We start from the raw sequence: 26,601 nt of genomic DNA on the forward strand, positions 1-26,601 counted from the left end.
GAAAGGGGACAGGTTTAGAACAAATGCTAGAAAATTCTTTTTTACGCAGAGGGTGGTAGACACATGAAACGCGCTTCCGGAGGAAGTGATAGGCCAGAACTCTGTACAGGGATTCAAGAAGGGTTTGGATAGGTTCCTGGAGGATAAAAGGATAGAGGGGTACAGATAGAACTTGAGGTAGGTTATAGAAGTGGTCAGAAACCACTTCACAGGTCGCAGACCTGATGGGCCGCCGCGGGAGCAGACCGCTGGGCGAGATGGACCTCGGTCTGACCCAGTGGAGGCAACTTCTTATGTTCAAGAATGGGGTACATAAGAGACATAGAAGAGGCAGGGGGAGGGAAAGTTCAGTCAGAAATCAAAACTAGGCATAAAGTCAAGCATTCCCTTAGTTCAGGGATATGGGAGGCTTTTTACAGCCAGGGTTTTTTTGGTGTTTTTTTTTCATATTAGTACATTTTCTTTTATAGAGAGACAGCTGTAGGCACATAACAATATGAGGATTATTGTGCTAAGGTGGATGCAGGAGCATGTCAGAGACAGACAAAGGGAATAAAGAAAAGAGTGAAACAAAGAGAAAGGGGGGAGAAAAGCACAAGGGTATATATGAGAGAGAAGGAAGAGGAGTGAGAAGAAAGTCATGCACAAAGTCAACGGCAAAGCCAGGAAACCGTGGATACAAATAAAATCTACTACAGAAGCCAGTCCTGGTGTGATAAGGCTGAGGCACTGCACCGGCTGAACACTGCCAGACTCCTTGGGTGCGAGAGTCACTAGGCCTCTGGCCTCTGCATGCACAAGGCTGGCTTTAATGACTTCCCGTGGTGTCCTCTGCACTCATTTATTCTGAGCCTGTCTTTCTGAGCTGCAGGGGGCAGACGGCAAAGCTATGAATAGATCTAAAAGGAGCACAGGCTTTGAATGTTACACTCATTTTTTCTCTTCATTTCCTGCCACCATTTCCACAACAGCAGGGGCAATAAACAGATATAGAAACTGCTGAGGAATATGAAGAGCAGTAGGTACAATAATCAGAGCCATATAAACTGCTGAGGGGATAAAGATTAGGTAGAGGAGGGAAAAACTGAAGTAATACATTTTTTGCTTGCTTTTAATAGGCATTCTCTGAAAGCAGCAGTTCAAAGTCACACAGATGTGGCAGCTTCATTGGATGGAATCTGCATGAACACTTTTCCAAAGATTTCTGGAGAAGACATTGAGTACATCTAAATATGAGCAGCAGTTCCAGTAGATCGCAAAGGCAACGCCGAGTTGATCAAATTGCCTTTGCGATCTTGCTCTTCCTGCCTCCCCGAGCCAGGCCTGGCATGTACAAGCGCCAGACCCACAAGCCTTCACCTCCGCCATTAATTCTGACATTGGAGAGGAAGTTCTGGACCAGTCAATTGCTGACCTGGCTGGCCTGGAATTTCATCTCTGATGTTAGAATTGACGTCAATTTTTTGGCCGATTCAGAAAGAGCTATTGATGTACTATAAAGTTTGCATGCAAATGATTCATGCGGATGTTTATCGTAATCTCCAACTCTACTGTCTAATGATCACTGTGAGAGCGACTCTCACACATGCGCAGAGCCAGCAGGGAAAGCCCAAACAGCTGAGAGGCAGGGTAAACCCCAAAAACAGCCTCCTGCCACTCAATTGTTTGGGGCAGGAAACTTTTTTTTTTCTTTTAATGGGCAAAGATGCTGTGCGTGTTATATATGTACAATATCTGTCCATTTAAAAAAAAAAACAAAAGAAAAAAAGCACCCACCCATGCCGATGACGGCTCTCCCCGATGAACAGGCACCACGAACCACACCCCCTCAAGTGAAAATGGCTGGAGGAATGCCAACTTCCTCCTGCCATGCCAACCCCCCCCCCCCCACAAAAGAAAATTGGCAGGATACCCACTCCCTTCTGCCATGCTGACCACCCTTCCCTGGCAGCAAAATGGCAGGAGGGATGCCCAGTCCTTCTTGTCACCAAAGACCCACCCCGTGCCAGGCATCCCACCAAACATCCCCAACCCTCCACTTCTCTCCCTCCAAAAAAAAATAAAAAAGGCAGGCGGGATCCCCACTCCCTCCTGCCTCTGGAGATCCCCTGATACCCCCATCCCCCCACCCCACCCTCGGTACCTTTTTAGGAAAGCTGGAGCAGGAGGGAAGCTCAGTTCGCCCTGCTGAAGGCTGTCAGGTTAGATTTGCCTCTTTGTGGTTGATACCAAAATCTGCACTATACACCCCTGATGGTGTGAATAACATGAGGAAGGATCTAGTGAAGCTTGAGGAATGGTCTTAAATTTGGCAGCTAAGATTTAAAAGAAATACAAGGTCATGCATTTGGGCTGCAAAAACCCACAGGAACAGTACAGTTTAGGGGGTGAAGAACTTTTATGCACGAAACAGGAGCGGGACTTGAGTGTGATAGTATGTGATGATCTTAAAGGTGGACAAACAGGTTGAAAAGGCAATGGCGATGGCTAGAGTACATAGGAAGAGGTATGGCCAAGTATAAGACTCTAGTGAGACCTCATTTGGAATATTGTGTACAATTCTGGAGAATTGTAAACAGGATGGAGTCGGCTCAGAGAAAGGCTACTAAAATGATCAGTGGTCTTCATCATAAGGTGTATGAGGACAGACTCACAGATCTCAATATTTATACATTGGAGGAAAGGAGAGAGAGGGGAGACATGATTTAAATACCTACATGGCATAAATATGCATAAGGTGAGTCTCTTTCAACTGAAAGGAAATGCCAGAGTGAGAGGGCATGGGATGAAGAGGCGATAGGCTCAGGAGAAATCTAATTGTTATTATGTACAACTGTTACAGGAAGGGATGGTTCTTAAGTGTATTGAAAGAGAGTTCCACCACTTTGCCGTTAGATATGAAAAAGATATAAAGTATACTGTTTCTATATTTAATACCTCTAGGATTCGAAAATCTTAACCTCAGATGACTGCTAATCAAGTTATAGTTCTGGGGTAAGGCTGTATGGTCTTTTTTACAGAAATGTTGGTAGATGCATGGAATAGTCTCCTTGTAGAAGTGGTGGAAACAAAGGCTGTCTGAATTCAAGAAAGTGTGGGACAGGCATAAGAGATCGCTTAGGGAGAGAAGAAATATAGAACCATGATGGTAGATAAAGGCCAGATGGCCCATCCAGTCTGCCCATCTGCAGTAACCATTATCTCTTCCTCTCTCTAAGAGATCCCACGTGCCTATCCCAGGCTTTCTTGAAATCAGACACAGTCTCTGTCTCCACCACCTCTACCGGGAGTCTGTTCCACGCATCTAGCACCCTTTCTATAAAAAAGTATTTTGTTTGATTACTCCTGAGCCTATCACCTCTTAACTTCATCCTTTGCCCTCTCATTCCAGAGCTTCCTTTCAAATGAAAGACTTGACTCATGTGTATTTATATCACGTAGATATTTAAGCGTGTCTATCATATCTCCTCTCTCCTGCCTGTCCTCCAAAGTATACAGATTGAGATCTTTAAGTCTGTCCCCATACGCCTTATGACGAAGACCACGCACCATTTTAGTTGCCTTCCTCTGGACAGACTCTATTCTTTTTATATATCTTTTTGAAGGTGCGGCCTGCAGAATTGTACACAATATTCTAAATGAGGTCTCACCAGTCTTATACAGGGGCATCAATACCTACTTTTTCCTACTGGCCATATCTCTCCCTATACAACCTAGCATCCTTCTAGCTTTCACGGTCACTTTTTCAACCTATTTGGCCACCTTAAGATCATCACATACAATCACATCCAAGTCCTACTCTTCTGTCATGCACATAAGTTCTTCATCCCCTAAACTGTACCATTCTTGTGTGTTTTGGCAACCCACATGCATGACCTTGCATTTCTTAGCATTAAATTTTAGCTGCCAAATTTCAGACCATTCTTCAAGCTTCACTAGGTCTTTCTTCATGTTATTCACACCATCCTGGGTGTCTACTCTATTGCAGATTTTGGTATCATCTGCAAAGAGGCAAATCTTACCTGACAGCCCTGCAGCAAATGTAAAATATAAATATAAAATATAATATAAAAATATAAATATAAGTATAAAAATGTTAAAAAGAATAGACTCAAGAACAGAACCTTGAGGTACACCACTGGTAACATCCCTTTCCTCAGAGCGATCTCAATGGATCACTACACTGTTGCCTTCCACTCAACCAGTTCTTGACCCAGCCCGTTGAAGACCCTGCTATTTTGGCCTTCACAGACAGACTTCTCCTCCCTTCGTCACCGTTTACTTTGGGACCCATCCTGAGAACACTCAGTTTATTTATTAGACGTCCGTGTGAAACACTGTCAAAAGGCTTTGCTAAAATCTAAAAACATCACATCTAGCGCACTCCCTCTATCCAATTTTCTGGTCACTCTGTCAAAGAAATTGATCATATTTGTCTGACAAAATCTACCTCAAGTGAATCCATGTTGCCTCCGGTCCTGTATTCCACAGGATTCCAGAAATTTCACCATTCTCTGTTTTAAAAGTGTTTCCGTTAATTTGCTTACCATAGAAGTTAGACTTACCAGCCTGTAATTCCCTACTTCTTCCTAACTTTCACTTTTGTGGAGAGGGACCACATCCGCCTTTCTCCAGTCCTCGGGTACCACTCTAGAGACTCATTGAAAAGGTCAGTAAGCGAAGCCACCAGAACTTCCCTAAGTTCAGCACCCTCGGACGTACACCATTTGGCCCCATCGCTTTGTCTACTTTTATTTTAGATAGCTCCTCATGAACACAACCCTCTGAAAATTGACCAGGGTCTACCACTCCTCCATCCCTATTCTTGAAGATAGTGGATGCTGCAGATGGGCCATTTGACCTTTATTTGCCTTCTATGTTTCTATTTGTTCACCTTGCCCGGCATTCTTCTCGTCAACAAAATGGGGAAATAACTTGTGCAGGTGGTACCATTTTTTTGGTGCTTTTTAAACTTAAAAAACAAGAAACAATAAAAATGAGCATTAGTGGGGGCTGGAGTTAAATCTCTAACCCTTATAAAGTCCCTGGAGAACACTTTGGCCAGAACTGCTGTGCATGCAAGCAACAATGAGAAGCAAAATATATGAAATTAAGTCCACGTCACAATGTGAAAAATATTCCAAGTCCTTTTTTCATGCTTTTTGGAGCTGTCCGGTAATTAAGACCTTTTGGAGGCGGGTAGTCCAGTACTTGGAGCATCTGCTGGGCCATTCTATAACTTTTACTCTGGCGGAATTTCTCTTGGATAAATACGAGGCCTTTCGACTGCCTGCTAGTTCTGGGAGGCTTTTCTTCAGAAAGCGTGGATGGTGGCTAAGAAAATTATTTTGAGTGAATGGACATCAGCTCATTCCCCGTATTATTGGGCTTGGCGCAACCGTTTGCATGCTCTTATGCTTCTTGAAAGCATGCCCTTATGCTTCTTTTCGCCAGTCCAAGTTTTTCCTTCAAGTTTGGGGTCCTTAAATATATTCCTTATCTCCTAAAACCTTAAGCCTTGAAGGTCTGAACTATTCCTGGGCAGGGGAGGGTTAGCGACCCTGGGATAGATTTACCATTACTAGTAGCCTCCCAGCTGTTCTTCCTGGTGTGTTTTTTTTTTTTAGTTCTTTGTAATTGTTTGGGTTGTCAGTTACATTTAGGGATTTTGGAAGAATTTCAATTAGTGGGGGGTTCTTATGAAGTGTCTTCTGGGGCCCATAAGAGCCCAGAGCCCTGGTATAGTTACTTTCGCTTTGGTTAGGTTGTGGCTACTCAGGTTGGGTGGGTTTGGGATTTCCAATATTCTAAATGCACTTGATGATGATTGTTTTCTCTTTTCTGCAACGGTATTCTTGTTTTGTACGCATTTTTTGCTGGTTGGTTGGTTGTTTATATCTTTCATGTTGTTTCTCATCATCATCAATAAAAATTGTTTCACACCAAAACTCATTACCCGTATATACTCAAATATAAACCGATCCAAATTTAAACCGAGGTGACCTTTTTCTCCCAAAAAAGGCGGAAAAAAAGGTTGCCTCAAATATAAACTGGGGATTTTTATTCAAGTGCCCTGCCCAGCTCTGGACCCAACCCACCTCCCTCACTCCTTGCCCAGCTCTGGACCCAGCCTGCCTCACTCCCCTGCCCAGCTTTGCATCCAGCCCTCGTCCCTCCCTTCCCTATCTGGCTCTGCATCCTGTACCCCCTTCCCTCCATTCCCTGATGCCTTGCAAACCTCCCCTGAGCCTGCCATAAACCCTGGTGGTCCAGCGGTGGACTAGGACAGGAGACAGCCATTCAGATAGCGGCTCTGCACAGGGCAGGAGTGTAGAATGATTGCTCCTACCTGGTTTACCAGGGCTGTAAAGGTAGGTTGTTGTTTTTTTAAAGTCTGGGAGGTGGGATGTGTCAGTCGGCCAGCACAGGAGGCAGGAAGGATCCCTCGTGTCCCAGCCCACCGCAGAACTACCAAGGCTTACAGCAGGCCTGTGGGAGGCTTGCAACAGGTCTGGGAGGGGGTTGGATGGGCGCTGACCCAAATATAAACCAAGACCTTCATTTTTGGGCCCTTTTTATGGCCCAAAAATCTCAGTTTATATTCGAGTATAAATGGTAATCACAAGCCTGGTTAAGGTTTTCAATAAAACATAAGTACCTAATAAAACTACACAAAGAATTAAATCCACTTGCACGCTACTCTATAAATCAGTGTTCTTCAGCCTTTTTACACCTATGGACCGGAGGAAATAAAATAATTATTTTATGGACCGGCAAACTACTAGGAATGAAATTTTAAAACCCTGTTTCCGCCCCATCTCTGTGAGCTCGGTCCCCGTAAATCATCTGATCCCATCCGCACAAGCCTCAGTTATGATTTTATATTGAATGTATTTTATTAAAGTATAAAAAGAAACAATATTCTGTACAATTGTCATTTTATAAATACAAATAATACAGAGCAAGGATCAACAAAACCCCTGTCTCCCCTCCCCTTCACATATATCCCCTCTACTATCAAGAAAACTGAATAAGCCAAATTATTACAGAATGCTAAACAGAAATATCATGCTAACAGAATACTGCAGTCACACATGACAGGAATAGCATTAGGGAAGTGCAACTAGGGCAACTGCCCCCCTGGTCAGAGAGAGCCCTAAGCCACTGCCTGGACTTTGCAGTCCCCAGATATGTCTAACACCAGCTCTAGCAGGATATATATTTCAAATCTGATATATTCTAATCACAAAATAGAAATAAAATTATTTTTTCTACCTTTTGTCATCTCTGGTTTCTGTTTTCATCTTCTTTTCACTCTCTTCCTTCCAGTGTCTGCCCTCTCTGTCTCTTCAATCCAGCATCTGCCCCTTCCCTCTTCCATATGGTATCTGTCTTCTTTCTATGCCCCTCTCCCCTTTCCATCCAGTCTGTGCCTCCTCTCTCCTTTTTACATGATTCATTCCAGCTTCACTGTTCTCTTCATTTTTCTCTCTCCTTTACCAGATCTAGCATCGTTGTCCCTCTCTGCTTATTTCTCTGCTGACCCCTTCCCATCATTAATCTCTCTACTTTCTCATGCCTGTCTCTCCCCTTCCCCTCCTCTAATCTTCCTGCAAGCTGTTTCCTTCTCCATTCCCTCCTACTCTCTTCCCTTCCTCCCCTCCAAGCAGCATCTCTCCTCTTTCCCTCCAGGTCCCATAGCAGCTGTCCCTTTATTTTCCCTTGCCCAGCAGCTTCCTAGCCTTCAACAGTGACTTTCTCCCCTCCCAGCAGCTCTCCTTACTTGCCAGCGCAGCAATTCACTAAGGCAGCCTCAGGTCCTTTGATGGGTCATGCCGTCTCTGAGGAAAGAGGAAGTTGCATTATCAGAGGCAGCCGCGACTCAGCAAAAGCCCCAAGGCTGCCTTCCTGAATCGCTGCACTAGTAAGTAAGGAGAGCTTCTGAGAGGGGAGAAAGCCATTGTCGGAGGCTCTCCATGATCTCGCCGGCCCTGCACCGACCAGCTGGAAATGACAACTTGATCTTGCCGGACATGCGCGGACCGGCAGAAATTTCCTGCAGACCGGCGGTTGAAGAACAGTGCTCTAAATGATGAAAAAGATTCAAATGAGTGTTTTTAAACTGTTTCCTTAATTTTAAAGTAAAATTTCAGCTTAATATTTAATAGCAGCTGATTTCATAAATGGGGTGTAGTCACTAAAAAGGCAGAGGAAAGAGTTCTAAACAATCCTACAATTCTCAATGAAAGGACTTACAACATGCCAGTATTTTTAAAATGTAATTGTCAGACCTAGGGAATACCACTAAAAGAAACTCTTCAAATAAGCAGGAGAGTCCAAGTTACTCCATAAAACCCAAAATGCTAGTCAACATTATTTTAAATTTAATACAATGCTCTACCGGCAGACAGGGTAGAGCACGAAGGGAAAATGTAATATATTCATGTATGCCATTGCCGGTTAACATCCTGCATTGGCATTCTCTTAGAAATATCCTCCTGGTAGAAATGTCATTACATTTATGTTTACTTATTATTCCCTGTCTGAGATTATCCTTTCCTGATAATAATACTAATTACATATCTTCATTGTTATTATGTACAACCTGTCTTTGCTAAAGCATTTGAAGCAAAAGAAATAGCAATTCCAATCTTATTTAGGCCAAAAAAAAGGTCACGATGGACCATGCCAGGCAACAAGAAACTGCTCTCTGGCGATGCAAGGTGTTCACCTTTGTTGCCATGAGGCCTTGCTAAAATTGCTGGAAAGTCAATAGATTAATATGGCAATTTGACACAGCAATATACAAAAACACAGGTTCACAACCTAGACAAGCTCATCATTATTCTGCACCTCAACAGGGGGTCACACAATTTTAATTTGGCTGCAATCATAGGGTCATAGCCTCAAAAAGACTGGGAAGCACCGCTGTAAAGGCAGGATCAAAAGGCTAACAAGTGCTTTGGGCTCTCGTTGTAACATAGCATTTTACAAAATGGGAACCTTGTACAGTGACACCTGCTGAGGAGGAAAGCAGAAGATATGAAGTACTGTTCACCAGTGACACCAGCTCACTGAAGGACAATATACAGGGGGTAGGAAGAGAGCACACAGACCACAGCAGGCAGTGGCTCCAGTCCTTCACCATTCTATCTCCCAAAAGCTGATTTAGAAGAACAAAAATATGTCTTGGAAGTCACTGAATAGAACATGAGAAAGCACCCTAGTATGCCTATACCTTAATCCTGTTATGATAAATCTTGGCGAAAAGCAGATAAATCACTGGGGCGTAGACCTCTCTTAACTCTGCATTCTGAGATGACCACCACAGAAAGTGTAACCATCCAAGTCAAGTAATTTAGCATAAAGAAGTCCAGAGGTTCAAGAGAGACTTTCATCAGTTGTGCTAACACTATATTGAGGCCTAAAGATGTGGGGGTAGCTTCATATGAAGCAAACTTGCAGAGAAAGTTATCTGAAATGCATATTGATAGAATTCACCAATTAGACTGGTGTCTACCCTGACAGAATTGGGTTTGAACCTGGGCTCTGAGGTATGCAGAAAGTATTCAAGCACATTTTGTATGAAAATGAGCCTTGCCATTATACCACAAAATAAACCTTATACATTTACAGTTATAAGACTTTCTGGTGAATGTCTTCTTAGAAGCCTGAAATAATTGATTAAATTGAGAAATCAAAAGCAGGTTATCACTTTGCTCTCAATCTTCAGGCCCTCAGGACTCAAGAATCTGAAATAAAGCAACTCCTCCTAGCTTTGCAATATTAAAGGTTGAAATATCTTCAACTTGACTGCTTCTCCGATGCATAAATCCAAGAGGACCGGAAACCAAATTTGAGAATCTTTGTTATTTTGCCTCTTCTCAGTGGATAATACACATAGAGAAGGTCTCTTCCTCAGTGAAGAGTGAAGGAACTTGATGCTAATCGGCTTTCTGGTCTTCTGAATAAGAACCCTAGCATCTGGACTGGCACAGTGGCCATGCTTATGTACCACCATGCAGAGAGATCTGGGACTATTCCCACTTCTTGAGGTAGCTAGATATGGCACAGGGGCTGTTTCTCAGTGATCATTCATAGCCTCTGAGAGGGAGAGGAAGTCATAATACAATGGATGACCCTTATGGTCCATTTTAAAAGGCTTCAAACCTTTGTACCTTTTTCATATTCTGTCTAAAAAATATGATTCAAAATGTATTTTAAAACAGCAGTTTGTTTCACTGATCTACACAACATAATCTACACCAGGGGTGCCCACACTTTTTTGACTTGCGAGCTACTTTTAAAATGACCAAGTCAAAATGATCTACCAACAATAAAATTAAAAAAAAAACACAACGCACACTGTACACATAGAATTGTTAATTATCATTCCTATTCCGGGGTTTTTTCAAAGAGGTCAAAGCAGATGACTCTATGCACTGTCACCTCAGTAACAACCATACAAAAATAGACAAATACCCACCCCCCTCCCTTTTTACTAAACCACAATAGCAGTTTTTAGCGCAGGGAGCTGCGCTGAATGCCCAGCGCTGCTCTCAACGCTCATAGTCTCCCTGCGCTAAAAACCACTATTGCGGTTTAGTAAAAGGAGACCATATTATAAAATATAGACAGCAGATATAAATTCAGACACATTTTGATCACTAAATTTAAAATAAAATCATTTTTCCTACCTTGTCTGGTGATTTCATGAGTCTCTGGTTGCACTTTCTTCTTCTGACTGTGCATCCAATCTTTCTTTCAGCCTGTATGCTTCCTCTCCTCCACACCTCATTCCCTCCCCCAACTTTTTCTTCCTCTCTCCCTGACCTTTCTTTCTTTCTCTCTTCATGCCCCCTTTCTTTTTTTCTGTTTCTCTTCTTTCCTTCTGTCTCCCTGCCTGCCCCCTTTCTTTCTTTCTCCCTGCCCTTCCCCAAGCCACTGCCATCGGGGAACAGGACCCAAACCGCCACCAATGGATAAAAGGCCCCAAAGCCGACGACGCCCCATGCTCTCCCTGCTTTGGGCCGACCAGCATTCCTCTCCCCGATGTCAATTCTGACGTCGGAGAGGAAGTTCCGCCCAGCCAGGCAGCGATTGGCTGGCTCGAACTTCCTCTCCGACGGCAGAATTGACGTCATGGAGAGGAAGACTGATCGGCCCGATAGATCGCCAAGGCAAAGTGAGTCCTGGGTGATCGACTCACTTTGCCTTGGCGAGCTAGCCGTCGATCGCGATCGACCTATTGGGCACCCCTGGCCTAGAAGGTTGACTGGGCAGTATAAGACATTTTAAATAAACTTGAAACTTTGGAATTATCATGTTAGTGAAGCACCAATTACCTTGCTTTATGATGTTCTGTAATATAGATCCCTCTTGATTTTTCCAGATTTCCTCATTTTATTTCTTGAGGGCTAAAGGATGAATAGCTCTTATTTTTGCAAAGGTATAAGATATTTTCCTTTGATTAATGCTTTTTTTTTATTCAAGTGGATTACTTGAACTATAATTTGTAATTCTAATAAATATATAATGTATACCCTAGAAAACTTAAAATTCACAAGTGTAGCACATCAATAGGACAGGTTTTGATGGATAAAATGGGCCCAGTCACTTTTTGTACTGTCCCAGCAATTATCTGTAGTCAGTCACACTCATGTATCACATTATCTTCCCAACAGAACCCAAAATAATATCAATCAGAATTACAGAACACCCAGAGGATGGATGAAAGCATTGCCGAGTCCAGATTTAGTCTTGGTGCCAGCTGATAGTAAAAGACATTTTGTAGCTCCAGAAAGTGAGTCATTCAGTTCTCTAAGAATAGTCACCAAAAGACGGCATCTTACGTGGCCATACATATAACCTGCTCAGAGTTGGAACCGTGATCCGAAAGTATAGCCAAGGTTGCTTGTGTTGACTAAGCTAGTGACCAAGTTACTGCAAACAGTGACATTGTAGCAACTAAACTTGTGGTCAAGGCCCTCAGAACAGTCCACAGTCATTCATTAATTTGACAACCTTCCACTACTGGTGAAAATAATATTCAAAATAGATGTGATAGCCAAAGTAGCCTTCAGAGGAGTCTAAAATAAGAAAAACAGTATGCCCAAGGAGAAGAGTTGGCTGAGGGGATTTATGATAGAAGTCTAAAAAATATTGAGTGGAATGTAACGGTCAGATGTGAATTGCTTGTTTACTTCTTTTAAAAATACAAGGACTAAGGAGCATGCAATGAAGCTATTAAATAGTACATTTAAAACAAATAGGCGAAAATATTTCTTCACTCTGCGTTCAATTAAACTCTGAAATTTGCCAGAGAATAAGGTGAAAGTAGTTAGCAGGGTTTAAAAAAAGGTTTGGGTAATTTCATAAAAACAAAACCCATAAGTCATTATTAAAATGGACTTGGAAAAATCTATTACTTATTTCTAGGATAAACAGCATAAAATCTGTTTTACTCTTTGGGATCTTGCCAGGTACCTGTGCCCTGGATTGGCCACTGTTGGAAACAGGATACCGAGCTTAATGAACCTTCACACTGTCCCAGTGTGACAACACTTAATGAATACAGTTATTCTCTCACCTCTACTAAATACATACATAGGCCCAAGACAGTGTCCAAAATTTCAATGAAAAGGGTTGTACAATTACTGCCCTTTATGGCTATATATCCGGATTTTTCACATTAGCTAATCTGCTGCGATTGGGTGCTGTAGGCCTTGTTGAGCTTACTGTAGGTTTTAAGACAGGTTTTGGAAATGTAATTAATTTTGGATTATCAGTGACAAAAAGTTGAAGACTTGCAATAAAGGTTTTCTCAATTTTTAATCCTCTTTTTGAGTATTTTTATCATTTTTTTATGCCAAAAGTGTAGATCAGGGGTGCCCAATACGTCGATCGCGATTGACCGGTAGCTCAGGAAGGCAATGTGAGTCGATCGCAGAGCCCATCCCGGGCTCCGTGATAGACTCGTGTTGCCGTCCCAATCTATCGAGCCTATCAATCTTCCTCTCCCCGATGTCAAAGACGCCGACGCAGGGCATCCACTGTAGACTGTTTTTTGTCATTTCGGGGGGGGGGGGGGGGGGCATGGCAGCGGCAGCAGCAGCCTGAAAAAGAAATCATCTTGGCCTGGGTCGGTGTCATGCTCCGAACTTCTACCTCTTCCAGCAGCCTTCCTATCTGGCCCTCTCCCTTCTACCTGCTTCCGGCCACACCCCCTGCTCCGCGGCTCTCTTCGGCAACTCAGCAGCAGCGATTGGTCCAGCCCAGCCCAGCCCAGCCCAGAAGAGGGAGGATCTCCGACGCACCGCCCAGCCTAGGCTGCGCCAGAAGAGGGAGGATCTTAGGGCACCGGCACTGGTGCCCAGTCGGGGTAAGGGATGTCATTGCCATGCTCGGGGGGAGGGGGATGTAGGATCACGGTGGGGGGAGGGATGCAGGATCGCGGGGGGGGGGCTCTCATACAGTGAAGCAAGCTCGGTTTACGAGGCACCAAGTTTGCAAATGTTTTGCTCGTCTTGCAAAACACTCGCAAACCGGTGCACTCGTAAACCGAGGTACTACTGTACTCGAAATAAGTAGTAAAGATAAAATTGTAATTTAAAACCCTGGAGGCCATCATCGAATTTTGATAAAGACGACAGCCAAACTTGTCCATGGTCCTGCCTTCTCTGCCAGGAGGTACGATAGCATAGACCCTGGAAGGATGACTCCTCTTTAAGGAAGATTCCACAAGAAGGGACTGATGAGATAGTTGGGAATTCTCAAAGCCCTTGCCTCGATTCCAACTTGCCTGGAACAGCAGGGATGGCATAAGGAGTCTCCAGGTTTCGTTTGAAAGTTTGAGACAGAAACCTGTTAAGAGGGAGTTTGAGAGACTCCACAGGAGGCAGAGGTATACTCATTTGCTCTAAATACTCCTTAGAGTACTTAGAACCAGCGTCCAATTTAACATCCAGGTCCTCAGCCATTTGACGGAGGAAGTAGGAAAAGGACAATTGATCCACAAGAGGATAGCCTCGAGGCACCTCGAGTGGAAAACAAAAGCAAAGCCTCCCTGGAGTATTGATAGCCCAGCGAATAAGCAGACTGGGATGAGGCACTGGGAGAAGCGGAGCCCTCAGGTTCTGCTATTGGTGTTCTGGATCAAGGAGTTGGAGGCCTCGAAGAGCTGGAAGGCCTGAACGAGGAAGGCTTCTCTCTGGAGGAGGTCCTGCACCTTGATGAGGGCCTCGACCGGCGATGAGAGTGCTGCTTGGAAGCAAGTCTCGTGCGAGGTCGAGGAGACTTTGCCCTATGCCTCGAAATGGACAATGCCTTATGTGAAGATATAGGGCTGGAAGCTGTAGATCGAAGTCCCATAGACTCAATGGTTTGGATCGAGGAATCTCAAAGCACTCTCAAAGACTCGGCTCCTTGTATGGAGTGTGAGGATTCCAGATGAGACACTCACAAAGACTGGACTCTTTGCATAGAGTGTGAAGATTCCAGACCAGACACTCGCAAAGACTCGACTCCTTGCATAGAGTCGAGTTGAGGCAGGACTATAAACAAATTCCTGCTCTAAAATGGTCTGGATGGTAGCCTGCAATTGTGGATCCGAGTCTGAAACTGGACCACTTGCTGAGGCTAAAGGCTCCGAGGATGAATGCTTTGACTTGGAGGAATGATTTTTAGGTAGCTTGAGGACCACTGCTGGAACTGTCTGTTGAGATATCTGACCTGAGGGAAGCTTAGAAGGAGATTTGGCAAATTTACTTGAAGTCGAGGAGTTCCAAACGAGGAAGGTTTGATGAGAGTCGAGGTCGAAGTCGTGGAGGCTGGAGGACACCCCATAGCAGGCCTGACCGAATCGGAGGTCGAGGGTGTAGCAGGGGTTTCCATACCGAAAATCTCCACTTGAACTCGACGACGTTTGAGGGCTCGAGATTGAAGAGTAGCACAGCAAACGCACGATTCCGGGCAATGGTCAGGCCCCAGACACTGAAGGCACTAACGGTGTGGGTCAGTGAGGGAGATCGCACGCTGGCACTGGCCAGGATATAGAAGGATTTCTGTGTCTGGCCGGAACATAGAAGGAAAGATAGCTGCCGCAAAGTCGAAGCCCGCAGGCTGAGGGCGTGCGACAGGCCCCGTCAGTCACTCAACAAAAAAATGTAACTTTTTTTTGAACAATGACCGAAAGAAAAGCACAGCGACACTGTAATAAGAAAAATAAAAACACGAGCCACGCAGAGCGTCAAAGACGGACTTCTCGGTTCCGCAGAAAACTGAGAACTATAGGGACGCACCCTGTGCTGGGCGAGAAGGCATTCAGCATGTGCAGTGTGGTAGAATCGAAACTTCTGAGTTTCTTCAAGCAAGTCTGCTTGCAAGGTTGTCCGCATCCGGGCTCCTTGGATGACGTCACCCACATGTGAGAATAGGCTGCCTGCTTGTCCTGGGATAATCTCAGATACTTCCAGGGTCCCAGGAGTATAAGGATATGAAGATAAGCCTCTGTCAGATTCAGAGATGCAAGGAAGTCCTCCCGAGCCACTATGGTGACTGACCGTACCACCTCCAGGCGAAAGGGCAGAGTCCACAGAAAGGCATTCACCAACTCCGAGATCCAAGAAGGGTTTCCAGATCTCTGAGCCTAACTCTGGCACAAGGAAAAATAAAAATTATCTGCCAGAGCCTAATTCACTTTCGGGAACTGGCTCTACGGCTTGGATGACCAAGAAAAGCTGGAGAGTAGCTTGGAACATGGACTCCTTCTCCTGCTTTCCAACTGGAGAATCCAGACACAAATCTAATCTAATCTAATACTTGACTTTATATACCGAGTCATCATTCAAGGAAAGCTCGACTCGGTTTACAATAGTTAAGTTATCGAATAAAAAACCAGAAAATAATAAGACTAAGTTTGGTAAAGTTAATTTTCAAATTGTTTAGCAAATAAAGTAGTTTTTAAGGATTTACAAAAAGGTTGAAGTGAGCTGGAACTCCTTAAAAGAAGTGGAAGGTCATGCTACAGTTGAGATAGCTTAAAAATCAGAGAGTGACTGAAAAACTTAACTCCCTTAATCCCTTTTTTGGAAGGAAGAGATAATTTGAATCCTGGGGGAAAGAAGTCCATCAACTATTGGTCCGAGGAGATCTGATCCCATTCCTGCAAAACACCAACAACCTGCCTTCAATTGGAGGAAGCACCATCGGACTTCTGGCGTCATTGGGACTTCTTGGTCTGAAGTAGATGTAGTGGTGCCTGAACTCCTGGGAATCTCTCTGAGCAGCATGAAAGACAAAAATTATTGCAATCCTTCCCAAGGGATGTTGAAGCTTGCCATCCGGGGGAGCTTAAGAGCGGTGGCCTGCCATACTTCTAGTAAGCTCATCCAGCCCCTTGCCAAACAGAATATGACCTTTGAAGGGAAGCTTGCTCAGTATTGCCGTAGATGTCGAATCTCCAGCCCAATGGTGGATAAGTGTCCTGCGAGCTAACACTGCCTAGAACTCTGATGAGGTCATTACAAGGCACCCACCAGAAAATTTACACCCTTCAAGCACCCAGCATAATCTTGTGCAACAGGTATGTGCCACAAACGAGGCTGCTGCAATGTTAGAGATGTAAGTGGAGGAGAGAGAGAAAGGGAGTATAATGTGGCATCCAGCCTCAACTTATACATGAGACAACATTTTTGACCATTTTTAGTCCTAAAACTATTTTGACTTACTGTATGGGGAAGCATATACAGTACTGTTTCTTTTTTTCCAGTCACTGGTGGTGCCGCAGTGTTTGTTAGTGATTTATCTGTACTTATATGTAACTGTGGAAACAAATACAGATTTGCAACTAAACAAAAAAAGATAAATAAACTTATGAGGAGAAAATAGGAAGATCAGGAAGAGGAAATAAATAGGGAACTAAACAAGGAAAAAACAGCTATATACAAAAGACAACAGCTGTGACTTCAATAATCTGCATGGTGAAATGGAAAATTAGGAAAATTCATTTTCCTCAGCCCAGAGTGCTATACTGTATACGACAACAGCAGCAGCTTCGCCAAACCCCACCCAAACTGGCTATAATGCCTCTTTAAAACAAAAGAATCGTCTCATTGTCCAGAGGGCTGAAAGTTAATGGTAGGTTACAGTATGAACCTATTCTGAACAGATAAGAACATAAGAATAGCCTTACTGGGTCAGACCAATGGTTCATCTAGCTAGTATCCCATCTTCACAGAGGCCAATCCAAGTCACAAGTACCTGACAAAAACTCAAATAGTAGCAGTTAAGGAAGTGTGAGGACTAGACAGAAAAAGCATATATTGCTGAAAGGGGAAGAGGAATGAAGGAAATAGACTTAGTAGAGAAAGAGAGATTGTTCACCCTCTCCAAGGTAGAGAGAACGAGAGGGCACTCTCTAAAGTTAAAAGCGGATAGATTCCGTACAAACGTAAGGAAGTTCTTCTTCACCCAGAGAGTGGTAGAAATCTGGAACGCTCTTCCGGAGACTGTTATAGGGGAAAACACCCTCCAGGGATTCAAGACAAAGTTAGACAAGTTCCTGCTGAACCAGAACGTACACAGGTAAGGTTAGATTCAAGTAGGGTACTGGTCTTTGACCTAAGGGCCGCCACATGAGAGGACTGCTGGGCACGATGGACCACTGGTCTGATCCAGCAGCGGCAATTCTTATGTTCTTTCCCAGCCCCCTTCTTCTTTCTCTCAGTCCTTGAAATATCACCACATACTATACTAAACACTAAGACCTTACTCGTATGTATGTGCCCTTTATATGTAGGTTTCTCCCATCCCTTTCACTGTTGCTGAAGATCATGGTGCACTGTAGTTAATGGGAGGTGGGCAGCTGTCCAATGAGCAGCAAGAATAATTTATAGCCTGTATTTTACCTGGGAGCTTACCTGAATCTGCTATATGGTTGTGATCTTTTACAACTTGCTCATGCTCTGACTGATCTTGCAACTTTTAAGACAGAAGCTATGAAACCTTCACATTGAAGTTTGGTTCCCTCTGCTGTCACAAATGTACCCTATGGCACAGAGCAAGTTACTTAACCTTTTCCTGCTGTACTTCACTTTTGTCTCCAGTCATGACCTCAGAACTGTGAAACTCAGAGGTCCCACAATCTATTTTACCTACTGATCAGAGGCAGAGGAGGGTCAATTTACTGTAAAGTCAAGGGGCTCCTTCTGCTGCCTCCCCCTTGAAGGCAACTCATGATTCAGACGTCTCCAACCCCCCTGCTGGAGAAATGCACTGCACCACAAGTATCTTTAGCACCATCAGAGTGGTGGAGAGCAGGATAGGAATGGGGTGCCTGCATCTCACAGCTCTGATCCAGGGGAAGTAGTAAGTAGGAAAGTTACGCACTATAGTTCCATGATAAGTTAGGTGAGAAGAACAGAAGGATGTCCAGCACGATGAAAGCTCTAAGTTAGTATAAAGAAACCACCACAGATTGAATGAAGTCTCTGCTTCCCAGACTGGATATATCATTCGTTCTGTATCATCCCAGGTAAAGAGTATCACTCAGGCAGGGAGAGAAACAGCTGCTTCTCCTTCAAGAATAGCATCTAAGAATGCGTAGACCCAGATTTTGTGCAAACGCACTTCAGTTCCCAGGCTTGACTCAAACTGTCCCCAATAAAGATACAATAAGCCCCCCCACCCACTCCTTTAGGCAGCACAAGCCGATTCGCCTAGAGAAGTGATTTTCAACCCAGTCCTTGGAACACAGCCAGCCAGTTGGATTTTCAGGATATCCACAATGAATAAGTATGAGATAAATCTGTATTCCAAGGAGGCAGCGCATGCAAATCTATCTCACGCATATTCATTGTGGGTATCCTGAAGCCCCAATTGGCAGGCAGTGTTCCAAGGACTAGGTTGAGAAGCACTGCCCTAAAGCACAAATATCGTACTGTGGAAGCTGCTCCAAAACAGGCAGCCAATGGGGCTGCAAGCAGATCTACCATGTAAATGACAACTACCTGACTTGACTTTAAGATGCCCCCTCCTTTCCTCTGTCAGAAGATGACCCCCAACAGCACCCACAGAGCTATATTTAATCACTGTCTGCCAGCGTGAATGTGCTATTATAAGCAGTGCAGTGCTGTTGGCTCAGCCACCTGCCATCTGTTCAGCCTGCTAATTACAGACTCGGAGAAACAGATTAATTTATAATTGCATCATAAAGAGAAAGAGCATGGGTTAAGGCTGGGTTGCTACAGTCACCAGACAAGCAACTTGATTTCCAGATCAGGTCTTCTGGTCCCAGGGCAGGCTGGGACTGGAGATGCTGCAGTAGCATTCAAGAGCTCCTGGGATGGGGGAGGTAACAGTAGACACTGAGTAACAGTGACACCTAATGGCCAGACTTGGGAAGTCAAAGTTGACCAGAGTTCAGAGGGAATCACTGCCTCTGGCCAAGGTCTGCTGCTATTTCAACAGAGTTGTGTTAGGGATATTAAAAATAATAAAATAAGGGGAAAAACAAGAGTGGGCACTGAAAGAAAGACTATGGCTTAATAGGCCAACACAGGCTGATTCCAAATGAGATAAAAACAATAAAGGATATGGGGTTGGTTGTTGCTGCCCCTCCTCACAATCTTCCCATACTAGCAGATAGTGCTGCCCAATTCAGGAAAATAAATTTCGATTCGATCCAGACTGCTGAATTGATTCGGTACTCCTTCCCATACCCCTGTGCAGCACTTCCCAACCAACACCCCACCCCACCCCCGGTGAAGCCTGACACACCTCTAGGGCCTCCTAAAGCAGCAGCAGCAGAAGTAGGCTCTGAACAGGCTTGTTTGTGGCCTGTCCCATCAGGGCTTCCCTCTGCCTGTTCAGAGCCTACGTCTTTTATCCGTCCATCACTACCGCTGCTGCTGCTTTAGGAGGCCCTGGAGGTATGTCAGGCCTCACCGGGGGGGGGGGGGGGAAGCTGTTAACTGAATCGACAAGTCCGATTTTGGGGTGAAACGAATCAATTCAATTCACCAAAGTGAATTGGTGAATCAGGCAAGACTAGTAGCAGATGCATCAACAGCAGCAACTTCTTCTCCATCCCACTCACCTTCATGGACATCTGGTCAGTGCAGAATGAACAGTAAGCTATGCTTCATTTATATATGGGTGATGAACTGAAGATAAGCTAAGAGAAGACTCTGGCACCACCATCAGCACAATGTCAGTTAATGCACACTAACCACAGGGGTTAAGATGAAGGATATATTTTATGGCTCTTACCCTTGGTCTGGTAGATAATGGACAAAGGTTGAACCCAAGACAATGCAAACAGAGATGCTAAAGAAGAAGGCCAACCTCATATTCCATAAGTCGACTATCGGGTCTTTACTAAAACCGTGGAAGTCTGGATTCTAGAGTGGACAAATGGAGAGGAAGAGAGAGAAAAAAAAAATCAGTAAGATTAGTCCCATCAGGAAATGAGGTTCAGAATATGTATCAGACAAAGAACAAGTGAAAAGGCTCAGGAACGTACCAGCATATCATACAAACTCTTCATAAACTTTAAACAACAACAAAAAGACAACAATTTATTATTGCTATAGTGCTACCAGATACACGCAGAGCTGTACATTAAACACACAAGAGACAGTCCCTGCCCAATAAAGCTTTCAATCTAATTATGACAGATACAAGGGTGAATCTATATATGACAGACAAAAGGGTGAATCTATATATGCTGATCAGGTAAACTAAACTAAACCTTAAGTTTATATACTGCATCCTCTCCATAAAGATGGAGCTCGGCACAGTAGAAGGGGAATGATGAGATGGAGAGGGTGGGGGGACTATGGAGGGAATGACCAGCAGAAATGGGTGCTTTACAAGTTGATTGGGTTAGGACCTGAACACAGCTTTAAAAATGTGGGCCTTCAGCCTGGATTTAAATATCTCCAGAGACAGAGCCCAATGTACCAAGTCAGATAGGTTGTTCCAGGCATACGGTGCAGCAAGGCAGAAGGGACAGAGCTGGGAGTTAGCCACAGAGGAGAAGGGTACTACCAAGAGAGACAAGCCCGAACAGAGTTCTCGGGGCGGAGTATAGGGAGAGATAAGAGAAGAGAGATACTGAGGAACTGCAGAGTGAATGCATTTGTAAGTCAATAAGAGGAATTTTGAACTGTATGCGGAACCAAAAGGGGAGCCAGTGAAGCAACTTGAGGACCAAAAAGGGAGCCAGTGAAGCAACTTGAGGAGAGGGTAACGTGAGCATAATGACAATGGCAAAATACGAGACATGTAGCAGAATTCTGAACAGATTGAAGGGGAGAGAAATGACTTAACGGAAGACCTGTGAGAAACAAGTTGCAGTAGTCCAGGCTAGAAGTGATGAGAGTGTGAATGAGGGTCTTGGCAGCATGCTCAGAGAGGACAAAGGAAGGGGCAAAGAGGGTTTAGGAGAAAAGATGAATTCAGTCTTGATCATGTTTAATTTTAATAATAACTTTATTTTTCTATACCGCCATAGTCGAAAGACTTCTAGACGGTTTACACTGAAGAAGGCTGGACAATCAGCGAATTACAGATTGCGAGAGGTGAAAGGTTACATAAGAAATAGGTAAAGGACAGCAAAGTACATCAAGTTTGGCAAGGGGAAAATATCATTTAGAGTGAGGGGCATCTGTTTAGGAGATGAATTTGTCAAATAGAACATTTTTTATAGATTTTCGGAATGCGTCGTAGGTCTGCCTGGATCTATTAATGTAGTTTCCCAGCCAGGATTGATGTCTGCTTGCTTGGAAACTGAAGGTCCTGTCCAAAAAGAATTTGTATTTGCAGTCTGTAATCTTTCGGTATGCAAAGATGTTTTGGTGTCTGGTTGATAACGATAATAATGATGATGATGATGATGATGATAATAATAATGATGAGACATCCAGGTAGCAATGTCAGCCGGGAAGGCTGAATTGGGCCTGGATTCCTGCAGAAATGTTAGAGGTAAAGAGGTAGATTTGTGAGTTATTAGCATAGAAGTGATACTGGAAGCCATGGGAGGAGATTAGAGCACCAAGGGAAGTATAGATGGAGAAAAGAAGAGATCCCAGGAAACAACCAATAGCGGAATGGTGGCAGAGGAGAATCCTCCAGAACACATGATAAAAGTGTGACGGAAAAATATGAAGAAAATCATGAGATAACAGAGCTCTGAAATCCCAGTGAAGACAGCATATCAATGAGGAGACGCAAATAGAGGAAGGAGTAGAGGCCCTTGGATTTAGTCAGAAGAAGGTCACTGGAGACTCTAACAAGGGCAATTTATGTAGAATGAAGAGGGCAAAAGCAGGACTGAAGCGGTTTGAAGATAGCTCGAGATGAAAGAAAGTCAAGATAACTGCAGACAACTGCATGTTTAAGTAGTTTGGATACAAAAAGGAGGAGAGAGACGAGATGATAATTGGAGGGGCAGGTAGGATCCAGTGAAGGTTGAGGAGAAGCGTATCTACAGAATGTTTGAAGGCGTCAAGCACAATTGCAGTGGAGAGCGAACAGTTGAGGATATGGCAGATAGAGAGGATGACAGTAGGAGGGAATTGTCCGGATCGGAGTGATGTGCACTGGAGAAGTGTGCTCCAGCTAGTCTGGTAATATGGGGATCTTTGTTCTTCCAATGTCACGGTGAATGCATTCAACGACTCAATGACTCGACATGTACAGATCCATGGTGAGGCCCCACCTGGAATACTGTGTGCAATTCTGGAGGCCGCATTACTGTAAGGAGGTGCTGAGACTGGAGTCAGTCCAGAGAATGGCCACCCGGATGGTCTCGGGACTCAAGGATCTCCCGTACGAGGAACGGCTGGATAAGTTGCAGCTGTATTCACTCAAGGAATGCAGAGAGAGGGGTGACATGATCGAGACATTCAAGTATCTCACGAGCCGCATCGAGGTGGAAGAAGATATCTTCTTTTTCAAGGGTCCCATGGCAACAAGGGGGCATCTGTGGAAAATCAGGGGCGGGAAACTGCACGGGGACACCAGGAAATTCTTTTTCACTTAAAGGGTGGTTGATCGCTGGAATAGTCTTCCACTTCAGGTCATTGAGGCCAGCAGCGTGCCTGATTTTAAGGCCAAATGGGATAGACACGTGGGATCTATTCACAGAGAAAGGTAGGGGAGGGTCATTGGGGTGGGCAGACTAGATGGGCCGTGGCCCTTATCTGCCGTCTATTTCTATGTTTCTATGAGATGGCGATCAGTAGTTGGGTGGGGATGAGATCAGAGGAACAAATGAGTTTAGAGGAGGAGAGAAGATGTGCGGTTTCCTCCTCGGTGATTTCAGAGAAGGAAGAAAAGGAAGCAGGGTCAATGGAGGGTCGGTAGGGTAGTTGGGAGGAGTGAGAGGTGGAGGCAATTCGATTAAGAACTCAAAGTTTATCTTGTGAACTTTGTTATGGAAGTACTCGTCCATAGTCTGAAAAGAAAGTAATAATAATAATAATAACAGCTTATATACCGCAATACCGTGAAGTTCTATGCGGTTTACAAAAGATTAAGCAAAGGTACAAATTGACTGACTTCAAGAGGGGAAGAAGAAAGAGAAGTAATTAGACAGGAAATTCATTGTTGAGGAGAAAAGTGATCAAAAGGACAGTAGGTCGCTATTGAGAGGAAAGAGATAAGTGGATCAGTTGTCAAGATGTTTTAGGAACAGGTGTGTTTTTAGACGTTTCCTAAATACCTCATAAGTAGAGGGCGAAAGTAATTGTTCTAGGTCTTTACCCCATGATGCTGCTTGGTGTGAGAGAAGGAATTCATGGTGTTTTTTCAGTTTGCAACCTCTCACTGGGGGGGGGAAACGAAGTTGGAATGTGAACTTCTCTTGTGTCTGTTGGTTGAGAAGGAGAAAAGGTCAGTAATGTATTTGGGGGCAGTTCGTGTAATGCTTTAAAGCAGAAACAGGCAAATTTGAACTTTACGCGTGCCTTCATCGGCAGCCAATGTAGCTGCCGGTAGTAGGGTGTCACGTGGTCAAATTTTTTTAGTCCAAAGATTAGTCTGACTGCCACATTCTGCAACAGTTGTAGGCGTCGCATATTTTTTTGGGAAATTGCCAAATAGGCGATGTTACAGTAGTCAAGCAGGCTTAGTACGAGGGATTGGACTAGGATTCTAAAAACCGATGTAACAAAATAAGCTTTAAGGGATCTGAGTTTCCAGAGAGTGAAAAATCCCTTTCTGATTAAGGAATCTACTTGGTCTTTCATGGTTAGGCATTGATCCAGAGTTACACCTAGTATCTTTATGGAGGGCTGGATAGGGTAACTAAGGTTATTGATACAGAGGGGTGATTTAATGTCAAGTGGATGTGGTGAAGCAATGAAAAAAGTCGTTTTATCTGAATTAAGTTTGAGCCTAAAGTTTGTCATCCATTGTTCCATCATGTTTATAGCTTCTGAAGCTTTGGGAATAGTTTCGGAGACAGAATTGGTGAATGGGATGATAATCGTAAAATCATCTGCATAACTAAATAGTTTTATCCCCAGCTGGGTTAGCTTCATGCCCAGTGAGGACATGTAGACGTTGAAGAGCAATGGGGATAGTGGAGAGCCTTGGGGCACACCGGATGGATTGCTCCAGGTGTCGTAAAGCTCATAATTAAAACGAACCTGATAGGTGCGGGATATAAGGAAGCCACGGAACCAGTTCAGCACCTTATCCCGGATACCAATGACTTCTAGGCATTGCAGCAGTTTCATGTGGTCCACTAGATCAAAGGCAGAACTCATATCGAATTGCATTATCAGGGCATTAAGGCCTTTATTAAACAGTAGGTGCAAATTGTCTAAGATAGCCGCAATTACTGTCTCCGTACTGAATAATGGCCTAAAACCAGATTGAGTTTCATGGAGGAGAGAGAATTGATCAAGATAACCCATCAGTTGGGTGTGAACCAATCCCTCCATAATTTTTATAATAAACGGAATGGAAGCTACCGGTCTATAGTTGGATATTAGGGCTGAGGATACTTTACGATTTTTTAGAATTCGGGTTATAATAATGTGACCATTATTAGAGAGGAACTTCCCATTGTTTAGGTTGTAAGCCAAGTATTGCATCAGTGATAATTTAAATTCTAAAGGTGCTGCTTTCATAATTTCTGGGGGGCATGAGTCCAGGACGCAATAGGATCTAGAGTATTTGTTATATAATCTGATATAATCATTCCACTCTAAATCCTGAAAGGAGCTCCAGATCATGTCTGCCGGTATATCATTTCCTTGGGTGTTCGCTATTTGATGATCACAAGAGTCGTTTGTTGAACAATGGATTCTAAGGTTCTTAATTTTAGAATCGAAGTACAGAGCTAAGTCATTTGCAGAGGGTAGTTTAATGTTGTGTGTGGGTGAGGTGTAGCGAGTGGTGTCAAATAAATTTGTAAAGGAGGAGCTGGAAGTAAGGGTACTTTGAGTAGAGAGCTGAGAGTGGAAAAGAGATGGCGAGGGTTGGATCTGAGAGAATCAATCAAGTGGGCATAGTAGTCTTGTTTTGCAAGTGAAAGGGCAGATTGTAAGGTGATCAGCAGAAATTTGAAGTGTATAAAGTCAGCATGAGTGTGGGATGTCAGCCAATGACGTTCTGCAGATTGCCCCAGAAATGTAAGTAGCGAATCTTAAAGAGGTGAACCAGGGCCGAGGTTTGGCGTGCCTTACAGAACGTGACTTGGGAGGAGCGAGGGTATCAATTGTACCTGCACCTGCTCTGTAATGGGCGTGAAGGAAGCTTGTGCTCCTACCTATCCTACAGAGACTAGAATAGAAGTACTCAAGTGGAGCATTAAAGTTAGCATGTGGTGGTTTTAAAGAATGGAGACCTTTTGCTTCTGCTGCTCTTGTTAATGCTGCTCCTGTAACACCTGATCTGCACTTCCAGCTAGTTCATTGCTTGTACCTAGAAGATTTTAATCTCCATCTCTGCTGGCTGTTGCTAGTGGGGGGGGGGGGGGGAAAGAGAGGTACTAAGTGAACCCAGCAGGCTGCCATCATCCACAAAGAGAACTGGGAAGAAAGCAAAAGGGCACAATGCAATATTAATGAGAAGAAACAGAGCCAGGAGTTTCAAGATGCTGCAGAAACGCCTACCCTATGTATGACTTTTGGGAATCACTGGTCTGTCTGTGCCTCCATTCTAACTCCTGGCTCTGTCATCTAGAGAGATTCTTCAGGACTACAAATAAATTAAGGGCTCCTGATTTTAGATGTTAACCAATAAAAACACACACAACACAAAATAAACTTGTAACTGGTGTTCATTAAACACTACTTCCCCTGGTTCTCTCTCACCTCTCTCCAGCTTCTCTTGTATCCACCATATGAATGTTTTGCATTTCCTGAGTGGATGACTCCTCAGTAACACATCTGATTCTACCATTAAAAAATGGTATCCAGTAATATATGTGGTGCAAAAACACAGAACACTGATTTTGTACCCTCAAAGAATTCTTAACTACCTGAAAAATAAACTCTTTCATTCATAATTTAGAGTCAGTTAAGAATGGAAAATCTATTCAATTATATTTTGTTGACTTCTATAGTAACATTTTGAATGCTGCACTAC

The 26,601-nt window shown here is 43.9% G+C and overlaps 1 protein-coding gene across 1 annotated transcript in view; it reads right to left on the reverse strand.

Moving 5' to 3' along the window:
* The window catches only part of LOC117349938 (NADH dehydrogenase [ubiquinone] 1 beta subcomplex subunit 11, mitochondrial-like), a 120,636-nt gene that overhangs the window by 76,770 nt on the left and 17,265 nt on the right, over positions 1 to 26,601 (reverse strand). Inside the window, exon 2 of the mRNA XM_033923707.1 lies at positions 20,269 to 20,399. Within this exon, the coding sequence (XP_033779598.1) occupies positions 20,269 to 20,399 (131 nt within the window). The remainder of the gene's footprint in view (positions 1 to 20,268; positions 20,400 to 26,601) is intronic.

This window comes from Geotrypetes seraphini, chromosome 1 (assembly GCF_902459505.1).
Source record: "Geotrypetes seraphini chromosome 1, aGeoSer1.1, whole genome shotgun sequence".
NCBI classification, from domain to species: domain Eukaryota; kingdom Metazoa; phylum Chordata; class Amphibia; order Gymnophiona; family Dermophiidae; genus Geotrypetes; species Geotrypetes seraphini.